Source organism: Gymnoscopelus braueri (assembly GCF_963280865.1).
Source record: "Gymnoscopelus braueri genome assembly, chromosome: 8".
NCBI lineage: Eukaryota > Metazoa > Chordata > Actinopteri > Myctophiformes > Myctophidae > Gymnoscopelus > Gymnoscopelus braueri.
The window spans coordinates 8725378-8748422 of NC_137609.1; the positions used below are offsets into that span (position 1 = coordinate 8725378).

The following is a 23045-nucleotide window of genomic DNA, read 5'->3' on the forward strand; positions in this document are numbered from 1 at the left end:
AAACATTAATCTGCTAGTTAACAAGAGAAATGACACTATCCAAAAGTATAAAGCAGGGGTCTTCAACAGGGGGTCCGGGACCCCTAGGGGGTCCTCAGAGTTACTACAGGGGGTCCACCAAATCTTTGTGTGTTATCTTTTTTTTTTTTTTACCTTAACCACTTGAACCCTGGCATCCCTTTTCTGAGGAGAACTTTAGCCAAAAATAGCAGATCTACAAGCTCACAACACCTTGTAGATCGGCTATTTTTGGCAAAGAGATATATAGGTGTAGAGGGGAAAAAAGAGCAGACCAAGTAAACAAAAAAAGTTTAATCTGAAACACAATTTTATACAATATAGAGGGGGTCCCTGCTTCGTCTCTCTCTCAGCTAGGGGGTCCTTGGCCTGAAAACGTTGAAGACTCCTGGTATAAAGAGTATAAAAGATATGTGTAAAAGATATGTGACAGTGCTGAAAACAGGGCATTTAAAGATGAATTTGGACACATTGGACAGCAGCAGTGCGGAAATTGCGCACCAGAGCGCACTCGCCTATTAGTTTGTATTGGCCAGTGTGCTCATGAGTTTCTTATACCTGGTGTCATCAATGCAAAGCCGTTGTGTTTCATCGGCTACACACTTTTTGGCTGTTTGCAAGCCAAGGAATATAATTTTAGATGGTAAGATGAAGCATGCATGGTACCAGGCAAGTTAGGCTATAAAGTTTAATAAGCATCTTTCAGGTGGGGACATATTCTCTATGGACATTATAGCTATAGGACTGTCAGTCCATATTTTAAAATGAAAATCATAAAATCATTATCAAAATAATGTATTTTAATATAAAACATGGATCACATGATTGTCCATCCTACATAAACAACGTGTGTGTGTGTGTGTGTGTGTGTGTGTGTGTGTGTGTGTGTGTGTGTGTGTGTGTGTGTGTGTGTGTGTGTGTGTGTGTGTGTGTGTGTGTGGCATTGCGGGGTTCTCTCGGTCCGACCCGCGCCAGGTGTTCCATTCCATTCCGTTTTGCTTTCGCCCTTCTATTAAGTGTCAATGATTTGATTGTTGAAATACGGACAAAACAAATTGTTCTTGCGATTGCTTAGCTCACCATGACAGGAGATGGACCATGAAACCGACACCTCTAGTTCAAATCCGGATGGTAGAATGATGTTCAATTGTTACACCGATACTGTTTTCAAACGAATCTGCTTAATTTATATTTCAATTTCGGTCAGAAAGTTCCCTGTGTGAAATTTGATTTGGTGAATAAATTATTTTCAACTTGTTTGATCAGCCTTTGTCATTTTTGACACCCTGAGAAATAGCATCTTTAATTAGCTGACTAAAATCCTTGGATTCATGTTGGACCTATAGATCAAATCCCAGAGCAGTTGTGTTATATTTCTCCATATTCCTATGAGAAGATGCGATTCCAGAATTTAATTGCAGTGTTCCTGTAAAATAAAAAAAACATTACACTGACTCTCACCAATGAATTGAATATTTGTATCGGGAAACGTCAGAAGACAATGCATATCTGCCAGGGCTGTCACCATTCATGAGTCCATTCTGGAGGCTTGGAGACTCCTAAAAGTTGCTAGAGACACTGATGCCACAACTGGTATGTGGCTGTGGCTTGCGTTGGGTCGGAACTCTGTCCTCGGTGTGCATAAGAAAAGTTCTCAGGGAACCCGGTTGTACTAAGCTGGGACACTTGCTGGTGCCGTTTGAGACCCTACAACAGCGGGTCCACATTTGGCCTAGGCTGCTAAAGCAGATCGTTAAGGAAGTCAATGAGTCTTCCTCCACACCTGAACACCTTCTTGGAGGAGAACTGGTCAACAGAGGGCCTGTGGGAGGAGGATATAGACTACGTCTTCCCATGCCTGAAGGTGTCTCCTAAACTGGGGCAGTGGCAGGAGGAGGAAGACACTTTCCTCTCATTCGCAACTCCACATCCTGGCTGGTTTGAGGACTTGGAGAAAAAGGCAATGTATTTCCTATGCGTGAGTCAGTCTCTGCATACCATGAAAATATAGAGGTGGACCGAGCCCAGGTTCTTCACCAAAAGGCTGTTGGCGGGTCGACCGGGGCCGTTGCCTGGCACCCAGTGGCCGGTACCCAGTGACTGCTATATGATATATTAACGGAATAAGGGTAATGTTGTAATACGTGTAATAGTGTAATAATTGTAATGGTGTAATAATGCAACAAGTTTAATAGTGTAATAGTGTAATAACATAATAATGGTAACAGTGTAATAGGTTTAATAGTGTAATAGTGCAATATGTGTGATAGTATAATAGGTATAATAGTGTAGAAAGGGTAAAAAGTGTAATAGGTGTAATAGTGTAATGACGCAATAGGGTAATAGTGCAATAGGTGTTTGCGAACGCGGGAGGAGGCGCGGCGAAGCCGCGCCTCCGACCAAGTGGAGCTTACTATGTAACCCTGCTTGGGTTGTGTCTCTCTCTCTCTGTGTCTCTGTGTCTCTGTGTGCACTGCATCTCTGTCTGTGTCTCTGTGTCTCTGTGTGCACTGCCTGTCTGCAGCTCTAAATGTCCAATTTAGACGTACCATACATCAAATGAAAGGTCTTTGAAAACTGAACACACCTGTCAAGGTTGTGTTTAAGCCCGCCCCTTCCCCCGGAAGCCACGCCCCGGAGAAGGCTCCTAAAAACTCCCCATTGAAACCCCATGTTAAATGAAAAGTGCCCGAATCGCTCCGAAACTTTTTCTACCCCCCCTAAGTGGGGGTCTACGAACAAATACATCGGGCTCGGATTTTGGCTCCGCCCCCCGGAAGTGGGTGAAACAGGCACTTCAAACACTTTGTTGAATTGTTTAAAAACATTCCAAGTTTTTTTTTTGTGAATTTGTATTTTTCTAAGATGCTCCTTTTAACGCAGATTTTTATTTAAAAAAAAAAATATTTTTTTTAGTGGTTACTTTTTTTTAAATATTTTTTTTCATTCTTTTTTTTCTTTTTTTGCGTTCGCTTACCGCGTTCGCGCGTCTTACTTGTATAGTGTAGTGAAGTAGTTGGGGTTTGGGTGGATGTGGGCGGAATTGGGTGAATGTGACCACTTATAACACTATCACACTTTTACACTTATTAACTTATTGCACTATTACACCTGTTCAACTATTAGAGTATTACCCTCATTGCGTTATTACATCTATTACACTATTACACACGTTGCACTATTACACCTATTACACTATTACACCTATTACATATTAAACTTAATGCAATATTACACTATTCCACCTATTACACTACTACCCCTATTGCGTTGTTACACTATTACATTAGTACACCTATTACACTATTACACCTATTACACTTATTGCATTATTACACTATTACCCTTATTGCGTTATTACATTAGTAAGGCAATATCTTGGGCAGTATCATTATTTAATAAAGGATTATTATTGTTATTATTATTATTATTATTATTACTATTATTATTACCCTTATTATTATTACCCTTATTATTATTATTATTATTTTATTTTTTATTATTATTACTACGTGTGAATGTACGTGACAGGTTGTAGCGCATGTAGCTTACGCGTAAATGTACACGACGCGTTGCAGCGCGTAACGCGTGCTTACGTGTGAATGTACGTGACAGGTTGTAGCGCATGTAGCTTACGCGTAAATGTACACGACGCGTTGCAGCGCGTAACGCGTGCTTTTGTGCAGTGCACGCGCAGAACGAACGTGTACACACACACACACACACGTAAGAAAAAATCATGTGGTCACAGGAGGCGTCATGCGCCCCTCGTGGCACTAACGGAGCCCCATAGTATGTATGTGTGTGTGTGTGTGTGAGTGCGTGCGTGCGTGCATGCGTGTGTGCGTGCGTGCGTGTTGCAGACACATCTAAATGACTTGTCTTTCCATGTATCTGTCTGTCTGTCTGTCTGTCTGTCTGTAGGTTTGAAAAGATGATCAGTGGGATGTATCTGGGAGAGGTCGTCCGATTGATTCTGGTGAAGCTTGGAGAGGAGGGGCTTCTGTTTGACGGACAGGTGTCAGAGCCACTGAGGACGCAGGGTGAATTCCAAACCAAGTTTATCTCGGACATAGAGGAGTGAGTCATTCATTCATTCATTTGTTTGTTTATTCATTCACACACACGTAAGGACAAGATATTTGTACAATCCTAAATCCCGAGATAAATTAACACGGCATATTACAAAAGAAAATTAAGAGTGTTTACAGCCAACATGGCAACATTAACTGGATGTTCCTCTGAGGAACTGGGTGTTCCTCTGAGGAATGTGTGTGTGTGTGTGTGTGTGTGTGTGTGTGTGTGTGTGTGTGTGTGTGTGTGTGTGTGTGTGTGTGTGTGTGTGTGTGTGTGTGTGTGTGTGTGTGTGTGTGTGTGTGTGTGTGTGTGTGTGTGTGTGTGTGTGTGTATTATTACTATACATGTGAGGGACAAATGTCCACACAGGTATTGTGAGGACAATTATCCTGGTTCTCACAAGATGAATGGTTGTTTTATGGTTAAAATATATTTTTAGTGTTCGACTTTCAATTAGGAAAAGATTTAGATTGGGGTTGCGAGTCTCGCGAGCCAGACTATTGCCTACCACAATTTCAGTCTTACAGTCTGGACTAACTAACTCTGTTAGTCCAGAAAATGATCAGAGGATAAAGCGGATTTGAAGCCTCCTCCCCGCTTCCGTTTAGTCTTGACAGTCACGCAAATCTGTATAAATCAAAATAATAGAAGCATATATAGCTTGCTGCTCATCAGAAATGGAAATTCTAAAATAAAATGTAAAAATGTTTTTTTAAACGGAAATGACGAACAGATGACAGCTTCTGTTCTCGGCTTTCGGGAGGTGTAGTTCCAGACTCTATATAGCATTCGGAGATTGTGGAATAGTTGTCTGGCTACGCGAAACAATGATGGATGGATGGATGGATTAAAGGGTTGTGGTTGGAGCTATGTCTGAAATTTGCTTAGTTGCGCGCCAGTGTTTTTCAGTTTTTGTATAATATCTCTCTGTCTCTCGCTCTCTCGCTCTCTCTCTGTCTCTCTCGGTCTCTCTGTCTCTCGCTCTCTCTCTGTCTCTCTCTCTCTCTCTCTCTGTCTCTCTCTGTCTCTCTCTGTCTCTCTCTGTCTCTCTCTCTGTCTCTCTCTGTCTCTCTCTCTCTCTCTCTCTGTCTCTCTGTCTCTCACTCTCTCTCTGTCTCTCTCTCTCTCTCTCTCTGTCTCTCTCTCTCTCTCAGGGAGGAGGGGGGATTGGAGAGTGCCAGGGAGGTCCTCACGTCGTTGGGCCTGGGGGCGGGGCCCGTGGACTGCCGCCTGGTCCGATTGGTCTGCGACACCGTCTCCACGCGCTCCGCCTACCTCTGCGCCTCCGCCCTCGCCACCGTGGCCGAGCGCATCCGCAAGAACCGCGGCCTGGACCACCTGAGGACGGTGGTGGGCGTGGACGGAACCGTGTTCAGGAAACACCCAAAGTCAGTACTGTACCGGTCAATCGACCTCTCTCTCTCTCTCTCTCTCTCTCTCTCTCTCTCTCTCTCTCTCTCTCTCTCTCTCTCTCTCTCATCCTGTATAGCTATTTTGTTGCTGTCAGGGTGGAAACCTTGTATGTTCAAAACTGTTACTTTTCAGGAAATGGAGAAAGAAAAGAACCTGTTTTTCATTGGATACTTTTCTTTTTTTATATATATATTTTTGGTGCTTTTCTGCCTTTATTTTGGATAGTACAGTAGAGACAGACAGGACACAGGGAGAGAGAGACAGGGAGTGACATGCAGCGAAGGTCGTCGGGCTCGGGAATCGAACCCATTAGAGCCTATATGTGGTATGCGCCACTTTCACTTGACAAACAACAAAACATTTCCAAAACAATTTCAAAACAGCAGATCTACAAGCTCACAACGCATCGCAATGCAACGCATTGTGAGCTTTTAGCTCGGCTTTTTGTTACTTTTGCATGACGTTCTTGTACAACGAAGTAGGGCATCAATTTAATGATAAATAAATAAATATAGAGATTCAAGGTTTCTGCCTGACAGCGACCTTTGCATCTCTCTCTCTGTCTCTCTCGCTCTCTCTCTCTCTCTCTCTCTCTCTCTCTCTCTCTCTCTCTCTCTCTCTCTCTCTCTCTCTCTCTCTGTGTCTGTCAGGGAACTGGTCTGTCAAGCTTCAAGAAGAATCTAAATTTTCTGTTGTTACATCTCATGTAGTTGCTGTCGGGCAGAAACCTCTTATCTCCATATTTCAACTTTTGTTTGTGAAATGCGCTTTTAGATCTGCTATTTTCGCTATTTTCGAAAACCTTTTAATGTGAAAGTGGATAAGTCTGTCTGTGGGTTTTATAAATATTTAACCAATGAAAAGCATTAACAAGAGCTTGTGACTAAATAATAACTACATTGGATCCAGTGGAGCACCGGTTCTTTTTTCCATCTGAAAAGCAATGGTTTTGTACATTAATATTCGGTTCTTCCTCAACGTCATCGTAGCGGCAATAACGACAATAACAAAGAGATAATTAAGAATAACTGCAGTAGTAACAAAAAAAATAGCATAGCATGTACATTAATTATAACTTTGAGGTGCATGGGTCCTACTTCTAAATATTATATCCATATATTTACGTATCTATTTACGTTTAATACATAATATGTACACTATGTTTGTGTTAGGTTTCCTGGGACCTGTGTTTTATGTTATGTAAATGTTATAGTAGGTGTGTGAGCGAGGGGTGCTGTGTGCGTGCGTGCGTGCGTGCGTGCGTGCGTGTGTGCGTGCGTGCGTTTGTGCGTGGTACGCAGACAGACAGGTAACAGGCCTACAGTGTCATATGATTCATAACCTGATTGCCTGGGGGAGTGATTAGCTTTTCCGTTCCGCAGCGCACTGACTGCCCTTGATCTTGTCATTCGAAAGCAATGCTTGCCTGAGGGGAAGTACAGGACTGTAGCTGCTGCATAGCCTACTGCCCTTGGACGTCTGTCCGTGACAGTGGTGGAAAAAGCACTCGCATTTTCTACTTAAGTAAAAGTATCAATACTGCAATGTAGAAATACTCTGTTACAAGTAAACGGCCCGTGTTCAAAATGTTACTTGAGTAAAGGTACAAATGTATTGGCATCAAAATATATTTAAAGTACCAAAAGTACTAAAATGTTTGAAAATAGCAGATCTACAAGCTCACAACGCGTCGCAATGCGACGCGTTGTGAGCCTGTAGATCGGCTATTTTCAAATAGCCTAGGTATAAAATAGGGCTAAAGTGGTTAATGTGTGTTTTATAATATCATAATTTATATCTGCAAAGTAACTTAGTTAAGTTTTCAAATAATTGTAGTGGAGTAAAAGTACAATATTTGTCTCTGAGATGTAGTGGAGTAGAGGTAAAAGTATTGAACATTGGAAATACTCCAGTAAAGTAAAAAATACCTCAGAATTGTACAGTACTTGAGTACATGTACTTAGTTACTTTACCCTCCCTGATCTGCTCTGCTCTGCTCTGCCTGGCATCAAGCCCAGAGTTGCATTCTGTCTACATACAATAACACAGCACTATGAAATAAATCAAGGTTGAAGCTAGGCTGTTTATTGTTTATTGTTTCCTCTTTACTCTTTAGTGTACAGGTACATACTGTAATAGTAAAAAAAAAAAATGTTCGGTTCCTCAGACATTGCAGAGGCATAGTAACATTAGTAAACAAAAATAGTGATAAGAAACATAATATGTACACTTAGGTGCACATATGTTTGTGTTAGGTTTCCTGGGTGTGTGCTTTATGTGTTTAAATTTTATAGTAGGTGTGTGTGGTGTGGTGCCTTAAAAGGACTGTTCCGTGAGTGCTGGTATTCTCTTATTGAGATTTATTGTAAAGTTACTCTTCCCGACCGTGCACCCTGTAAGAAAGTTGAGTAGTGTTGAAAAGAGTTGGAGTCGTGCTGCTCGCACCCTTTATTTGAAGAGATACACAAACAAACATAACAACAGGTTCTACTGGGGATTGAACCCAGGACCTTCTGCGTGTAAAGCAGACGTGATAACGACTACACCATAGAACCTGTTTGTTGACTGGGTTCTGACATTAGAACTCATCTCGGTACCCAATCAGCCAACAGGTTCTATGGTGTAGTGCAGTGTGCAATGAAATTGTGCCAGGGACAATTTCATTGACAGAATATTGTTTTTGGTTGTTAGACTACATTTATTAGTACAGAATTCTAACTTATTTGAATAGTCATTCTTATACATTCTCTCATTTGGTTTTAACTTAATTTGGTTTAAATTAATTTTACTGAGGACCCCCTTGAACCCCCTCAAGGACCCCTGGGGGTCCCCGGATTCCATTTTTAGAACAATTTGTGTGTTGAAGATTGTGTATGAACAGGTTCTATGGTGTAGTGGTTATCACGTCTGCTTTACACGCAGAAGGTCCTGGGTTCAATCCCCAGTAGAACCAGTGATTCATGGTAACGTGATGGTTGCAGTTTGTTTGTTCTCAGTCCTCGGATTTCTCTGTCTGAAAGTCAGTTAAACAAAGATCCTTAAATTGAGTGCCATTGACGTGTTTTATGTGTTTTGCCACAATGGCGCAACGTGCCAATGACGTGTTTGACGTGTTTTTGTTTTTGTTTTTGTTTTTAATGTTCAGAACCCAAGATATCATTATCTGAAGATTTGCTGCTCCATTCACTCCTTGTTTAACTTATTACTGAAAAAGGCTGTATCTCGGCTCCTAAGCACTTTCTTTTTACTATGAATTTTTGGCCCAGACATGCTATTTTCAACATCAGACAATTAATGTCAACAAGGTCGCGATGACCTTGTTGACATTTGTGAAACCACACAGTGCAACCCTCAGTGATTAGCACCCATCAGGGGATCGATTATACTGGAGATAAAAATTCTGTGACTACTTGAAAATCTAAGATAAATTGAAAAATCTCTGGCACTGGGACCACATAGCCAGAAATAATTCTGGCACTCAATGAGTTAATTCATTTTGCTGGGGACCCACTGGAGCCCCACAAAGGACCTCTGGCGGTCACTGGACCCCACTTTGAGAACCACTGCACCACACCTGCTTGCCATTTGGTGTGCATACTCAAACATGTTCTATGGTGTAGTGGTTATCATGTCTGAAGCCAGTTAATAAACGGGTTCTATGGTGTAGTGGTTATCATGTCTGAAGCCAGTTAATAAACAGGTTCTATGGTGTAGTGGTTATCACGTCTGCTTTACACGCAGAAGGTCCTGGGTTCAATCCCCAGTAGAACCAGTGCTTTATTGTGTCACGGTAACATAATTCAAGGCCTGGAATCTGCTCAAGGACCCCTGGGGGTCACCAGACCCCACTATAGCCAGATTCCAAACCCGAAAATCTCGGCCACTCGCTCACTCCCACTCGGTCACTCCGACTCCAAACCGGATGTGCTAAATTCCAATTACTCAGTTGCTTCTTGGAGGAGGCGAGTGGAGTCGAGTGGAGGAGCCGAGGCGGCTCTCTACTTCCGCATTTAGCGAGTGTACATCAAGTGTAGGCTCGACCACTCTCCACAGCTCCTCCGCGGCAGACTTCCGCATCACGTGTAGACGTTTTTTTTGTTTTTTCCCTTCTCCCGTGACGTATACATGGTCCTCCTCCACATGTGGCCACACACACACTGCTTGAAACCCGAAACCATGCCCCGAAAACACCGGCTGCACCCTCGCCCCCGCCGATCACTCGTTGCCCATCTCACACACACACACACACACACACACACACACACACACACACACACACACACACACACACACACACACACACACACACAGTGTAAATTAACTGAAAAGACGCAACAAGCCACTGGCTTTATTGCGTTGTATGATATAAAGTATAATACAATTATATACATTGTAATATATTGTGCACACTTATACTGTCTCAAAAGCTGATAGTTCATTTCTCTCCGTGCATGCCTCAATGCAGTGCATGGACTACTATAAATTACTGTGACAAAGATTATGTTTAAAATAATGTATTGTATTTATATATAGACTGAATATAGGGTGACTATATTCTGAATTCCCCAAAAAGAGGACACTTTACGCTATTTAACTATAGCCATACTCATTCAATTCTGAACCGATTCTTAAATTTTAAAATTCTCAATTTGCTGTGAAGGGTCTTCTTTCATGTCTATCAGTCATGATTTATTTCGCTATCAAACAATATCAAGCAAAATCACAAAATCGTCTGAGTTTTTTTCTTTTTTCTTCGTCCCAGAAGTGGGAGGATATCACCCAAACTCTCCAAACCCCGGACATTTGAAGGATTTTATAAACCCCCCCAGACAGCCCCCCAAAAGAGGATATGTCCGGGTAAAAGAGGACGTATGGCCAACCTGCATGAATGATGTAATTCAGAGTCAGATATACTCTGTAATATACGGTGGCTGTTATAAGCAGCAGTGCCGTGCGGGACTGCTGCGGGGGGTGGGGGGTCTGGGGACTGTACGAGCAAAAAGAGGGACGGGTCAGGATTTAATTCATAAATGTAAGTTTGCTCATCCTGGCGCTTTGTTCACTATTTCAGGAATAAATGGCTTTGCACAAAATGTTAACTATAAAGATAACAATGTGGCCATCCACATTGATGAATTGTCTATTCTATTCTGTATTATTCTATACCTGCATATTATTCTATGCATATTTTCATCCACGGCTCTGGTCCAGCTGTTTGAGACGTCATAAGTGATCGCGGAATTTTCCGTCGCTTTGAAATGACGGACCCAGTGCAGTCCGATCCTTTGACGGCAACCACTCGACCACTCGTCCTCACAAATAATCCTCGGCGCCTCGCAGGGGCGGGGCTTAGGCGCGAGTGGAGGAAGCGAGGAGAGTGAGCGAGTGACCGAGCTTTGGGGAATGGAATCTGGCTTATGAGAATCACCTACCTAGAGGAAGTACTGTAGCGGCTCTGTCCCTGGTACTTTGCCTGACATCAAGCCCAGGAGATGCTGGTCCATTCTGTCTACAAGTAACACAGTACTATGAAATCGTCTCTGTCGGGTGGAAACCTCATACAGTGGCCCTCATTTATCAACGCAGCGTATAAACCGGCGTATATTTTTCCATATATTCGGCCGTACACCAACGTCGAAGTCACATTTATCAAAGGATCCTATACAGCCGATCCTAGCGTATATCAGGTCAGAGCTTTGATAAATCTCACGTCTGAAAACGAGCGTCATTTAATAACACGCCCTTAAATATTCTGGAAACACCCCGATTTTACGACATGAAAAACCAAAAGAAAGAGTTTCGCCGGCTCGCCTCGCCGCCTGTCAAGTCACGCACACGCCTCTCTCTCTCTCTCTCTCTCTCTCTCTCTCTCTCTCTCTCTCTCTCTCTCTCTCTCTCTCTCTCTCTCTCTCTCTCTCTCTCTCTCTCTCTCTCTCTCTCTCTCTCTCTCTCTCTCTCTCTCCAATCACATCGCCATGAATGGAATACGTTTGTATATTAATTTATTTAACCCATACCGAGCAGTGCACAAGCAGTCATGTAGGATATTCCCTGTGAGACTCGGACGGGCGGCAGTGATTCCGTGCCGCCACGTTAATAAGAGATTGGAGCGTCGGGTTTATATCCTTAACCCAGCCAGGTTGTAGTCTTCAAAACTCTCTATGACATAACTCCATAACATAGGACAAGCTACTGTAAGTTTGTACACCTCACTGTCCATGAAAAGATCGTCGGGAGTCCCGAAAATGCGCTCGCAGAAGCGCTGTATATTTTAAAAATAGCAGATCTACAAGCTCACAACGCGTCGCGATGCGACCTGTTTTTGAGCTTGCAGATCTGCTATTTTAAAATAGCCAATGCAACTGAAAAGAGATACACAAACAAACATAACAACAGGTTCTACTGGGGATTGAACCCAGGACCTTCTGCGTGTAAAGCAGACGTGATAACGACTACACCATAGAACCTGTTTGTTGACTGGGTTCTGACATTAGAACTCATGTCGGAACCCAATCAGCCAACAGGTTCTATGGTGTAGTGCAGTGTGCAATGAAATTGTGCCAGGGACAATTTCATTGCACACTGCACTACACCATAGTTAGACTACATTTATTAGTACAGAATTCTAACTTATTTGAATAGTCATTCTTACACACTCTCTCGTTTGGTTACAACTTCTAGCTGGTGAAATAATAAAGTTTAACAATTTACTGAGGACCCCTTTGAACCCCCTCAAGGACCCCTGGGGGTCCCCGGTCTCCACTTTGAGAACCACTGGTGTATTGAATAGTATTTACAAACAGGTTCTATGGTGTAGTGGTTATCACATCTGCTTTACACGCAGAAGGTCCTGGGTTCAATCCCCAGTATAACTTGTCCTTTAGTGTTTCATGGTAACGTGATGGTTGCAGATTGTTTGTTCTCAGTCCTCGGTTTCTCTGTCTGAAAGTCAGTTAAACAAAGATCCTTAATTCATTTTGCTGGGGACCCACTGGAACCCCACGAAGGACCTCTGGCGGTCACTGGACCCCACTTTGAGAACCACTGCACCACACCTGCTTGCCATTTGGTGTGCAGACTCAAACATTTTCTATGGCGTAGTGGTTATCATGTCTGAACCCAATAGACAGACAGGTTCTATGGTGTAGTGGTTATCATATCTGAACCCAGTAGACAGACAGGTTCTATGGTGTAGTGGTTATCATATCTGAAGCCAGTTAATAAACAGGTTCTATAGTGTAGTGGTTATCACGTCTGCTTTACACGCAGAAGGTCCTGGGTTCAATCCCCAGTAGAACCAATGCATTATTGTGTCATGGTAACATAATTCAAGCCCAAGGACCCCTGGGCGTCACCAGACCCCACTTTGAGAATCACCAATGGAGAGGAAATATTGTACATGCACGGGTGGCAGTGGCTCAGGCGTAGAGTGGCCGGACAGGATCCGAGAGGTTTCCAGTTCAATTCCGGGTTTCCCCAGAGTTAGTGTCGACGTGTCCTTGAGCAAGACGCTGAACCCCTAATTGCTCCCTGATGTTCAGGTTGGTGCCTTGAATGGTTTCCTCTGCCATCGGTGTGTGAATGTGTGGGTGGATGTAATGCACAATCTATGTGAAGCGCTTTGGATAAAAGCGCTATATGAATGCACCATTTACCGTTTTACTGCTGCTGCATAGCCTTCTGCCCTTGGTTGTCTGTCCCTGGTACTCTGCCTGACATCAAGCCCAGGAGATGCTGGTCCATTCTGTCTACAGTGACACAGCACTATGAAATCATCTCTGTCGGGTATAAACCTCATATGTCCAAAACTGTTACTTTTCATGATTCAAATTCAATAATAGCATAAGTAGCAAATCTACAAGCGTTTAGAGCTTCTGGATCTGCTACTTTTGATACTATTGTGTGACGATCAAGTAGGGCGTTAATTTAGGAAAAAACTCAAAAAGTTAAAATAAGGAGATAAGAGGTTTCTGCCCCGACAGCAACGATATCAAGGTTGAAGGCTCTTTATTGTCATCATCTTGTGTACAGGTACATAATAGTAAAAATGGCTTTTGTCCCCCCCTCCCCTCCCCTCCCCTCCAATCCAGTTTCAGTGACCGGCTGAAGTCGGCGGTGCGAGTCCTGGCGCCCCGCTGTGACATCAACTTCATGGTGTCAGAGGACGGCAGCGGGAAGGGTGCGGCCATGGTGGCGGCCGTGGCCCAGCGTCTGGGCCTCATGTCCCGCCTGCTGGAGGACAGCGAGGGAGAGGACGACGACGAGGAAGACGACGATGAAGATTCATGAGACTTAACAACACCACCTGGGTGGGATGGGTTGTTTTCAGTGGTGGTACTTAAGTAAAAGTATCAATACTGCAATGTAGAAATAGTCTGTTACAAGTAAAAGTCCTGAATTGAAAATGTACTTGAGTAAAAGTAGTACAAAAGTATTGGTATCAAAAATTTACTTAAAGTACCAAAAGTAGAAAGTACTCATTATGCAGAAAGTCTTCAAGTGTATAAAATGTATAAAAATCCTTTGAAAATAGCCGATCTACAAGCTTACAACGCGTCGCGATGCGACGCGTTGTGAGCTTGTAGATCGGCTATTTTCAAATAGCCAAAGTTTAAATAGGGCTGAAGTGGTTAATTTATGTTTTGTAATAATAATCAAAATCTACAAAGTAACTAGTAACTAAAGTTTAAAAAAAATTGTAGTGGAGTAAAAGTACAATATTTGCTTCTGAGATGTAGTGGAGTAGAAGTAAAAGTATTGAAAATTGGAAATACTCCAGTAAAGTAAAAAATACCTCAAATTTGTACTTGGTGGGGGGGGGGGGGGAGGGGGGGTGTTGGTGACAACGAATTGGAGAAATAAGACGTGACACCCAGGATGTCACTTTGTCGAAACTCATTCAGAAATATCAAACTATGAGGTTTGGTGTGTATACCAGGCACAATGGTATACCGTGCAAATTGTATGAATTATCTTTTAATTTACTATATCAGAACGTTGTGTGCACTCATTTCCCTGTTTGTTCGGCTAACTACTGCTTTAGATAACATCTTAATGAAACATATTATTCTTTATTCACCATAAAGATAATGTTATACAAACAGAAATTCTCCTTGTATTGAAGCCAGAGTGAATAAAATATAAATAAAATAATATAAAAGTTATTTGGGGAGTGAAGTATTCCATTAAATGTGTGGAATAGAGTATATTCAGTCATATATTATAATATAAACCAACTATGTCCAAAATATGAACTTTTCAGGAAATGAATAAAACCACGTTTTTTAAAACAATACAATAGTGCCGCATCAGAGTTTGTATGGTGACTTTATACATTGTCAGATACATGCATGTGTCATTACATTATCACTTTTTGCCCAAAGTAAATGGGAGTTAGGAGGGTTTTGACCAGTGAATGTGGAGATGGTTGTTGACTGTATGTCCTTCATTGATTAGAATGACGAAGTCAAAACAAATCTGAGTTGGAGTTAGGTGGCCTGATCGACAGTTTGAGGATCCAATGAAGTTAGGAGGTTTAGGCTTTTTAATACTTTTCATTGGGTCAATATTTGTAAAATCCCACACAAAGACGTAAAGGGTGTTCAATAGCACTGATTTATTAAAGAAAATAAAAAAGTTGAAAAACGGAGATAGAAGGTTTGCGCTCGACAGTGGAAGACACCTTGGTGTCAAATTGGCTATTTTCTTTTTGTTAAAAAATGAAATATTTGGGAAATGCTTTTAAGTAAAGTAAAGTAGGCTATACATGATTAGAACATGCTTAAATATTCGACAATTAGGTCTAATATTTCTACAATTGCATGTACAATCATCACATTACTTAAGAGCATTCTTCAAATATGAATTATTTTTACATTTTGGACAAAATAGCCAATTTCACATCGAGGTGCCCAGATGTCCCTAGTGCCCACCTATCCTGTATCCCCTGTGTTGTGATGGCCTGTGGCCATGAGTGACATGCTGCTCTCGCTAAAAAGCCACCTCCACCCCTTCTGCTCCTCCTTTTTATGCTGTGATGCCCCATATTATAGTCTGGGTAATCTGAGTTCCCAGAAGTTTTCGCCAGCTCGGCGAGGAACTTCTGGGCCAGAGCCCTGGTATTTGTGGGCGGGATATAACTTACGCTCAGAATCTGAGTGGACACGCCTCTTACCGGTCTGAGAGCTGTGCAACTCCTCTAAAAAGTCAGACGAGAGGCAAACAGCAGTGCACAACAATGGCGGCCGCAATTTCTCAAGGGGAAATTGCTTCCCGTCGATCCTATTTAGATGCAACACCCAGTGCATGTGGATCCCGCCCGCTTTTCTTCATTGGCTGTTGATTTGAATCACAACGCAGTGGCCGCGCCCCTGCTGTCCAAGCTCCGACGCAATGCCTCCCAGACTATAGTCTGGATGGTTGTGGGTGTGCATGCCTTGCATTAACTCTTGCCCTATAGGTGAGCAGGGTGGGGCTGATTGCTCATTGGAGAGCACCTGGGCCCGGTGCCTCCAGCAGGCTATAAAATCCCTGCCCTGGCCAGTCTGAGCAGACCTGTCTCCAGCTTCAACCCCCATTCTCCATGCTATTATGAATGTTATATTCCTTACTTTCCATCCACACACCTCGCACCACACATCCACACTACTAATTCACTGACTCCACATCTCATAGGATCCGTACAATGTTCTGTCCACCCTTCTTTAGTTCTTTGTTATTAGGCCTTGTTTAATAAATATGTATTTGCTTTATGCCTTCACCCTGGTATCCTCCCCAATGTTTGTCATGGCTTAGAGCCAACTGTGACAATGTTCATCTGATCTTATCAATGTCATTGTCATGATGGCATTGTTCCTGCTGCTCTATTTCTGTGGCACCCCAGTGGGGGGTCTTTGTCTGGTGTCACTGTTGTTGCTGCTCTGTTCTGTAGTGACCTGAGGGGGCCTTTCGTCTTTGTCTGATCTCACTATTGCAACTAAAACGGTTCATGAAATCCACGGTTCGGTTAGATTCCGAGAAATGTCACGGTTCTTAAATTTTTCGATACAGCTTAGTTTAGTTTAGTTTATTTCGATCATCTTCAACAGTATCCATAACATCACACAACACAATAATCAAACTGTAACATAGTTTAAGCCGTGATCGAAAAGGGGCTAAAAGCTTATTTTTTCCTATCCTACGTACAAGTCCTTTTGTTTGTCAAAAAGCTGTTGCAATGAACGTAAATCAACGGTAAACAAGCCAAACAAACAAAAAAGTTCCAGATTTACGTACATTTAGAAATTCCAGAGAAATGTCCCTGATTTTTCTTTACTGAACTTGGGAGAGCTGCTGAGATGTATTGGTGAAGGAGTCTCTAACAACAGTGGCGTTATTCGCTGGCAAATAAAACAAATGGTCTCCTCGCTCTCGTCTCTCTCTCTCGACCGCACACAGATGTAGCAACTTGCCTGACTTTGTTTTGGTCTGCCTTGTGCAGAGCACATCATTGGAAGTTGATTTAACCTCTTACTAAACCCTCTATTCTTAATAGAGGACCAGAGTTGCAATTGTACCTGGGCTGCTTTTTTCCCTCTACGCCAAACTTCATCGCCAACAATAGCTGGTCTACAGCGTACCATACGGTTCGTAGTGCATGCCAAACCAAACGCCTCTTACCGAACAGTTCGATACGAATACGTGTATCGTTACACGCCTAGTTGTTGCTGCTCTGCATTTTTGCTTTCTGCTCTCCCAGAACCCAGAACAGAGCCATGCACCAAACCTATTTGGCAACAATAGCTGGTCTAACAGCGTACAGGTTTTTGGTATGGAGTGATTGGCTCCCTGAAAGAAAATTACAAGCCAAATGGCTGCCAAGTCAGACTTACTTTTCTAGAGAATAGTTCAGTTTTCATGTCACATGAGTCATCAGTGTTAACCACTGAACGAGTGTTACGGCACTGGGTGGCCTCATATAGTGTTTTTAACCCTCTGAGTGTTTTCGGTGCCCCATTTGGTAATTGGAGGGTGGAGTGGAGATTGGACCAGTGGCGTGGTGTCTGGAGACACACCTGGGCCTCATTCCTCAATCAGCCCAGCCAGCATAAAACCCTGGGAGAAACTCCTCTTTAGCCCTTTTAACATCCGTCACCTCCATGTGCTGAACCCTTTTTGTTAGTTATCTGGTGTTTACTACATAGGTCTGTGGGCTTACCTTTTCTGCTTAGTGCATAAAGGTAACTTTATTTACTTAGTGTTTAAAGTATAGACTATTCTAATATCAGCCATTCTTAAATAGGAGACTTTACCTAATCATATTACAAACCTTTTACCTGAGTGTTACTAGAGAAGGGAAGCTTCCCCCCTTTTGACCCTATTTTGTTTAGTTAGGGAGCCTAGATTGTAACTTTTGTTTTGGTGTAGTTGTCTCCGCCAGGCCGAAAGGCATGGCGAGAGAGTATGTTTTCGCCCCTGTCCGTCCGTCCGTCCGTCCGTCCGTCCGTCCGTCCGTGTGTCCTGTCTGTGTGTTACCAGCTAATCTCCGGCACCGTTGGCCCGGTCACTGCCAAACTGTGCACACACACTCCCTGGATGCCAATTCAGAACCTCTGCCTCAAATTTTTCACATGGGCCTGTTATAGCGCCACCTGGAGGCCGATTTGTGCAAAACCATTTTTTTAATATTACTCCTACAGATTTTATCCAAACAAATGGCACTTGACATATTTCAAATCAGCCTCATGGTGGCGCTATAAAAGGCTGATTTGTGTTTTTAACTATAACTGCACCGATCTGCATGAAACTTTGCACGCACACTCCCTAGAGGCCAAGGAAAAACATCTGCCCTGCATTTTTCACATTTGCCTTTTATAGCGCCACCAGGAGGCCCACTTATGTAAAACACATTTTTGGATATTAAGCCTTCAGATTTTATCCAAATCTCACACAAATCGGTACACATGATCTCTATAGTCATGTGATCAAGATGGAACTGTTTGATTTTTCATATTTCATCCTGATTGGCTAACATTGACATCTAAAGTTTGCAGAAGTGGCCTGTTTTGAACAAAATGCCACAAATCATGAACGCAGCGTCCGATTGAGGTGACACTTTGCACGCACATTCGCACTATGTTGAAGAACAAATGCCACCCTTTAACATTGCCCTATTATAGCGCCACCAGGAGGACGATTTTTTCAACACTTTTCTTTTTTGTATTACTCCTACAAATGTTGTCCAATCATCATGCAAATCGGTACCCATTATCTCTATAGTCAAGTGATCAAGATGGTTCTGTCCGATTTTTCATATTCCATCCTGATTGGCTAATTCCGAACATTGTTGGCCCACAATAACCTACCTGACCTGGCGGAGACCTGTGCTCCGAGGAGCACTTTTTCTAGTTTAGATTGTTTTCTTTTCAGGTAGGGTTTGAGTATTTTGGCTTTGGCCACCCTGAAGTTTGTTGCTTTCCCTGATCTGCTTAATTATCCATTGTAAACTTATGGTTGATCCTAATAATAAATGTACACTTTTTTGTTACCTTGTGTATGTGTTACTCCTTAGCCTCTAGACTCCATAAGGTCGTAACGAGTGTGCCAGGAGTTTACGTTTTCTCACTCTGTTTATGTGGGTGTGCTGTACCTCCGGGCTTCCTCTTTATGAATTCCTTCAAGAATTGTGTGACAAGATCAAGGTTCAAGTCAAGCTGGTCTTTATTGTTACATCTCATGTACAGGTACATAAGAGCAAAAATTGTCTTTGTACGGCCGAAGTAAAAATGAAAAAGTAATCATCAAATCAATAAATCAACGTATAATATATATATATATATATATATATATATATATATATATATATATATATATATATATATATATATATATCAGCACAACAGTTACGGGAGAGAAACTTTTTTTTTTTAAATAACATTGTCCTAGCGCTTTAGTAAGGCGGAAATATGCCGTTTTCAATACACGATAGTGCACTTGGTGATACAAGCGCGAAATTTGGCACAGATGTCCTTCATATGACCCTAATTGATAATCAACCTCTGGCCACGCAAAAATCCTAAGATTTCAAGATGGCCACCACCAGTTTTCAAAATGGCTGCTACTGGGCCAACATTTTGGACTATATCACTTTGCTGGGGCTGTAAATCTTTGATTTCCCCCTGATTTTAATATAGGAGAATATGTTCTGAAGGTATTTCTACCAAGTAAGATAAAAATAATAATATTAGGTTCCAATATGGTGGCATATTTTCCAATATGGCTGCCGATAAATTGCATAAATGTACATTCACATGAGCTTGGAGCACATGTATTTGTATTAATTACCATACACAGAATCAATTTATAGCACATTTTAAAGTGATTTGGTAGCTTTTTAATATGTTCACCAATAAATACAAAAACTTAGATATATATAGGGATATTTTCTCAAACAGGTGCTGACCTTTTTCTCTTTCTGTGGAAGGACAAAACTGTATGGCATCTGCTGAACGCATGAAAGAAGCAAAGACCTGATGACTTTGATCCAATAGCTGATGAATTTTCATGAAGGGGGATCCATCTGAGGTCCTTCGACAGCTTTTTCAAGCCAAGTCTTTGTGTCTGGGTAGCTCAGTCGGTAGAGCTTTCACCTTCGAATCACATGGTCATGGGTTCGATCAGGATCAGTGTATGAGTAGGTACGGTGAGTGTGGCGCTCCACCTCAGCAATACCAGGGGGTCTATAAGACCCCTGCGTTCTCAGCTGATACTGACAATAAGTCTCAGACTTACTTAATATGAACAAGTGCAACTGCTATGACAACAACGTTAGTATCTGAGCTGTGAATCATGATGTGTCAGATGCTATCCTCTGCAGCTCTGCCTCAGATACTGACATTGTTGACATAACAGTTTCACTTGTTCAAAGACTTGACTTGAATTAGCTGTGGATTGCCTTTGGAAGGAGGGAAGGATCTCAGATGGATCCCGTTCATGAAATTGCATCAGCTATTGAATTAAAGTCATCAGGTCTTTGCTTCTTTCATGCATTCAGGGGATGCCACACAGTTTCGTCCTTCCATGGAAAGGGAAAAAGGTCAGCATGGCAAACAACTTCTCCAAATTAGGTTCAACACCTGTTGCAATAAATGATAAACATATGCAAGTCATTGAGGAGTTAGTACTCATGTACGATAGAACTTCATAGAAGTAGTTCCTACAAGGAAGTGAATGCAAGTGAAGTGCATTCCAAGCAGGACATATATGGGGCCAGTCACTCTTGTGCAGTCCTGTTTGCCAAATTATGCCAGAAGCTGACACAATGTGGATGTAAAAAAGCATGTTCTGGACACTGCAAATGCTTTAAGTTTGGACTTATCTGCACACCCCTCTGTGGTTGCAGTTGCTAGTACACTGGCCTGTCACTTGCCCAGCCACCATTGTAAATGAAAATGTGTTTATAAGGACTTGATAACAAAACAAAAAGTAAGCACTAAGCTTTACCAAGCTAATAAATCACTTTCAAATGTTCCATAAATGGATTCTGTGTATGGTAATTAATACAAATACATGTACTACAAACTCATGTGGATAAACCATAAGCAGATGCACATTTCTGCAATTTATCGGCAGCCATATTGGAATACATGCCGCCATATTGGAACCTAATGTTATTTTTTATCTTACTTGGTAGGAATACCTCCTTCTCTTATATTAAAATAAGCCCCAGCAAAGCGATATAGTCCAACACATTGGCCCAGTTGCAGACATTTTGAAAACTGGTGGTGGCCATCTTGAAATCTTAGGAATTCTGCGTGGCCAGAGGTTGATTATCAATTAGGGTCATATGACGGTCATCTGTGCCAAATTTCGCGCTTGTATCACCAAGTGCACTATGGTATAAATTTTCCGCCTTACTACTTAGGGTGTCAAATACAATTAAAAAAACGGTGCTCTGCATTAAATTTATTCTCCTGGATTATTATCTGAGAAAGAATTTAAGCACTGAAACCCTTACTGACCTAAGTTGCAACTACTTTGTACTCTCTTTTTTCTCTCTACACCAAATCTCCTTGCTAGCGAACGTTCCCCCCAGAATAGGGATACTGGGATTCAAGTGGTTAATATTGTAATAACTACTACCATGATCCCAGTCCCTCCAACCAGCGTTGCCATGTCTGCGTGTAGTTGCATTTGGGCTTGTTTCCTAATGTAGTTTAAACCAGTGGTTCTTAAACATTTTCATGTCAAGGGCCCCCCAAATGAATATGTATTTGCCCACCGACCTGGCAACAGTGCCTCCAACCCCAGCTCATAGTGGGAACACCATGCACACCTGATGGGGGTTGATCAGTCTACTGTTCGCGCTCTGAATTCTTCTCTTCAAAAACCTCTTTCAGTGTGACAAGAAACTCTTGTACAGGACGTAGTGGCCAGATCTCACAGTCACAGTGTTCAGACTTTGTCGGTCCCTGTAGAGAAGTGTTATTGCATTATTTCCAGCGAACGATGAGCTCTTGTCTTGATCACTCTTTAAAGTAAGTAAAGTAAGTGATATATTTTTGTTACAATAAGGTCCGGTCAAACAGCTCTATAATTCTGATAGTAATCATTGCTATAGTTTGTTCAGTATGGGGGTCTCCCTGTCTCTCCGGCTCTTTAGTAAACAGAAAATAATTTTTCAGGTCGGGATACAATTTTTTTTTCCAGTCAGGAGTGAGAACCCGTACGTACAGCATAGGATAAATACGTGAAATTGGAAGTGATCAAACAAAAAAGAAAACAATGCAGACGAAATTGAGATTTGGACACTACTGAATAAACTTGATGCTGATAAAATGGTTCTCTCTCCAGTAGAAACAATAGAAAGGTTGTCTCGGCTCTGGCTGCATAATGCATTGTGCTTGCAGTATGTCCTGGCCAGTTCAGGAGCCATTCAGTATTCTTAATCTTTTGGCAGTAAATGTAATACTTACATCTTGTGTTTTGTTCAAGTAATGCCTTGTCAGGTCTATGTGGAAACGTTGTCCCTTAGTGAGATCGCATGTGCTGCTTATGGCGTTCAATTCAAGCTCAAAACACCTGTATACATCATTAATGCAGGAGTCCTGCGAACACAAAATATGAAGAAAGTATGCTCAGTAGAGATATGAGAGGACAGTACATTCAAATTTACGAAGAGGAGATCAAAAAAAGCAAAAATGTGTTTAAAATAAACAGTGTTTGATTTGATAATGCAACATTACAAGTATAAAAGGTTTGAAAAGATAGTTTTTTCTACTCAAAAAGTGTTTGAGTGGAAACATACTTTATCACATTATAAATTATACATTGAAGAGATGACTTTAAAAGTATGAGAAGTTGAACTTTACAGAGAGAAATAACCATGAAATAGTCAAGGTGCAAAATAGAGAGCTGTGTACAATTATTCTTAACCCATTAAAACCGGGAAAGCATCTGTCATTTTAGATTTTAGTTAAAAAATAACAGATCTACAAGCTCAGGCCGAGCCTGTACACATGCTATTTTTGAAACATTTTGAAAAATCTGGAAAGTGTGAG

General features: G+C 41.9%; 1 protein-coding gene across 1 annotated transcript in view; it reads left to right on the plus strand.

Moving 5' to 3' along the window:
• The window catches only part of LOC308090313 (hexokinase-4-like), a 52888-nt gene extending 38082 nt beyond the window's left edge, over window positions 1-14806 (plus strand). The window contains exons 9-11 of the mRNA XM_080435432.1: window positions 3943-4098; window positions 5250-5483; window positions 13599-14806. Coding sequence (XP_080291558.1) covers window positions 3943-4098; window positions 5250-5483; window positions 13599-13797 — 589 coding nt within the window. The 3' untranslated portion in view covers window positions 13798-14806. The remainder of the gene's footprint in view (window positions 1-3942; window positions 4099-5249; window positions 5484-13598) is intronic.
• The last annotated feature ends 8239 nt before the right edge of the window (window positions 14807-23045 follow it).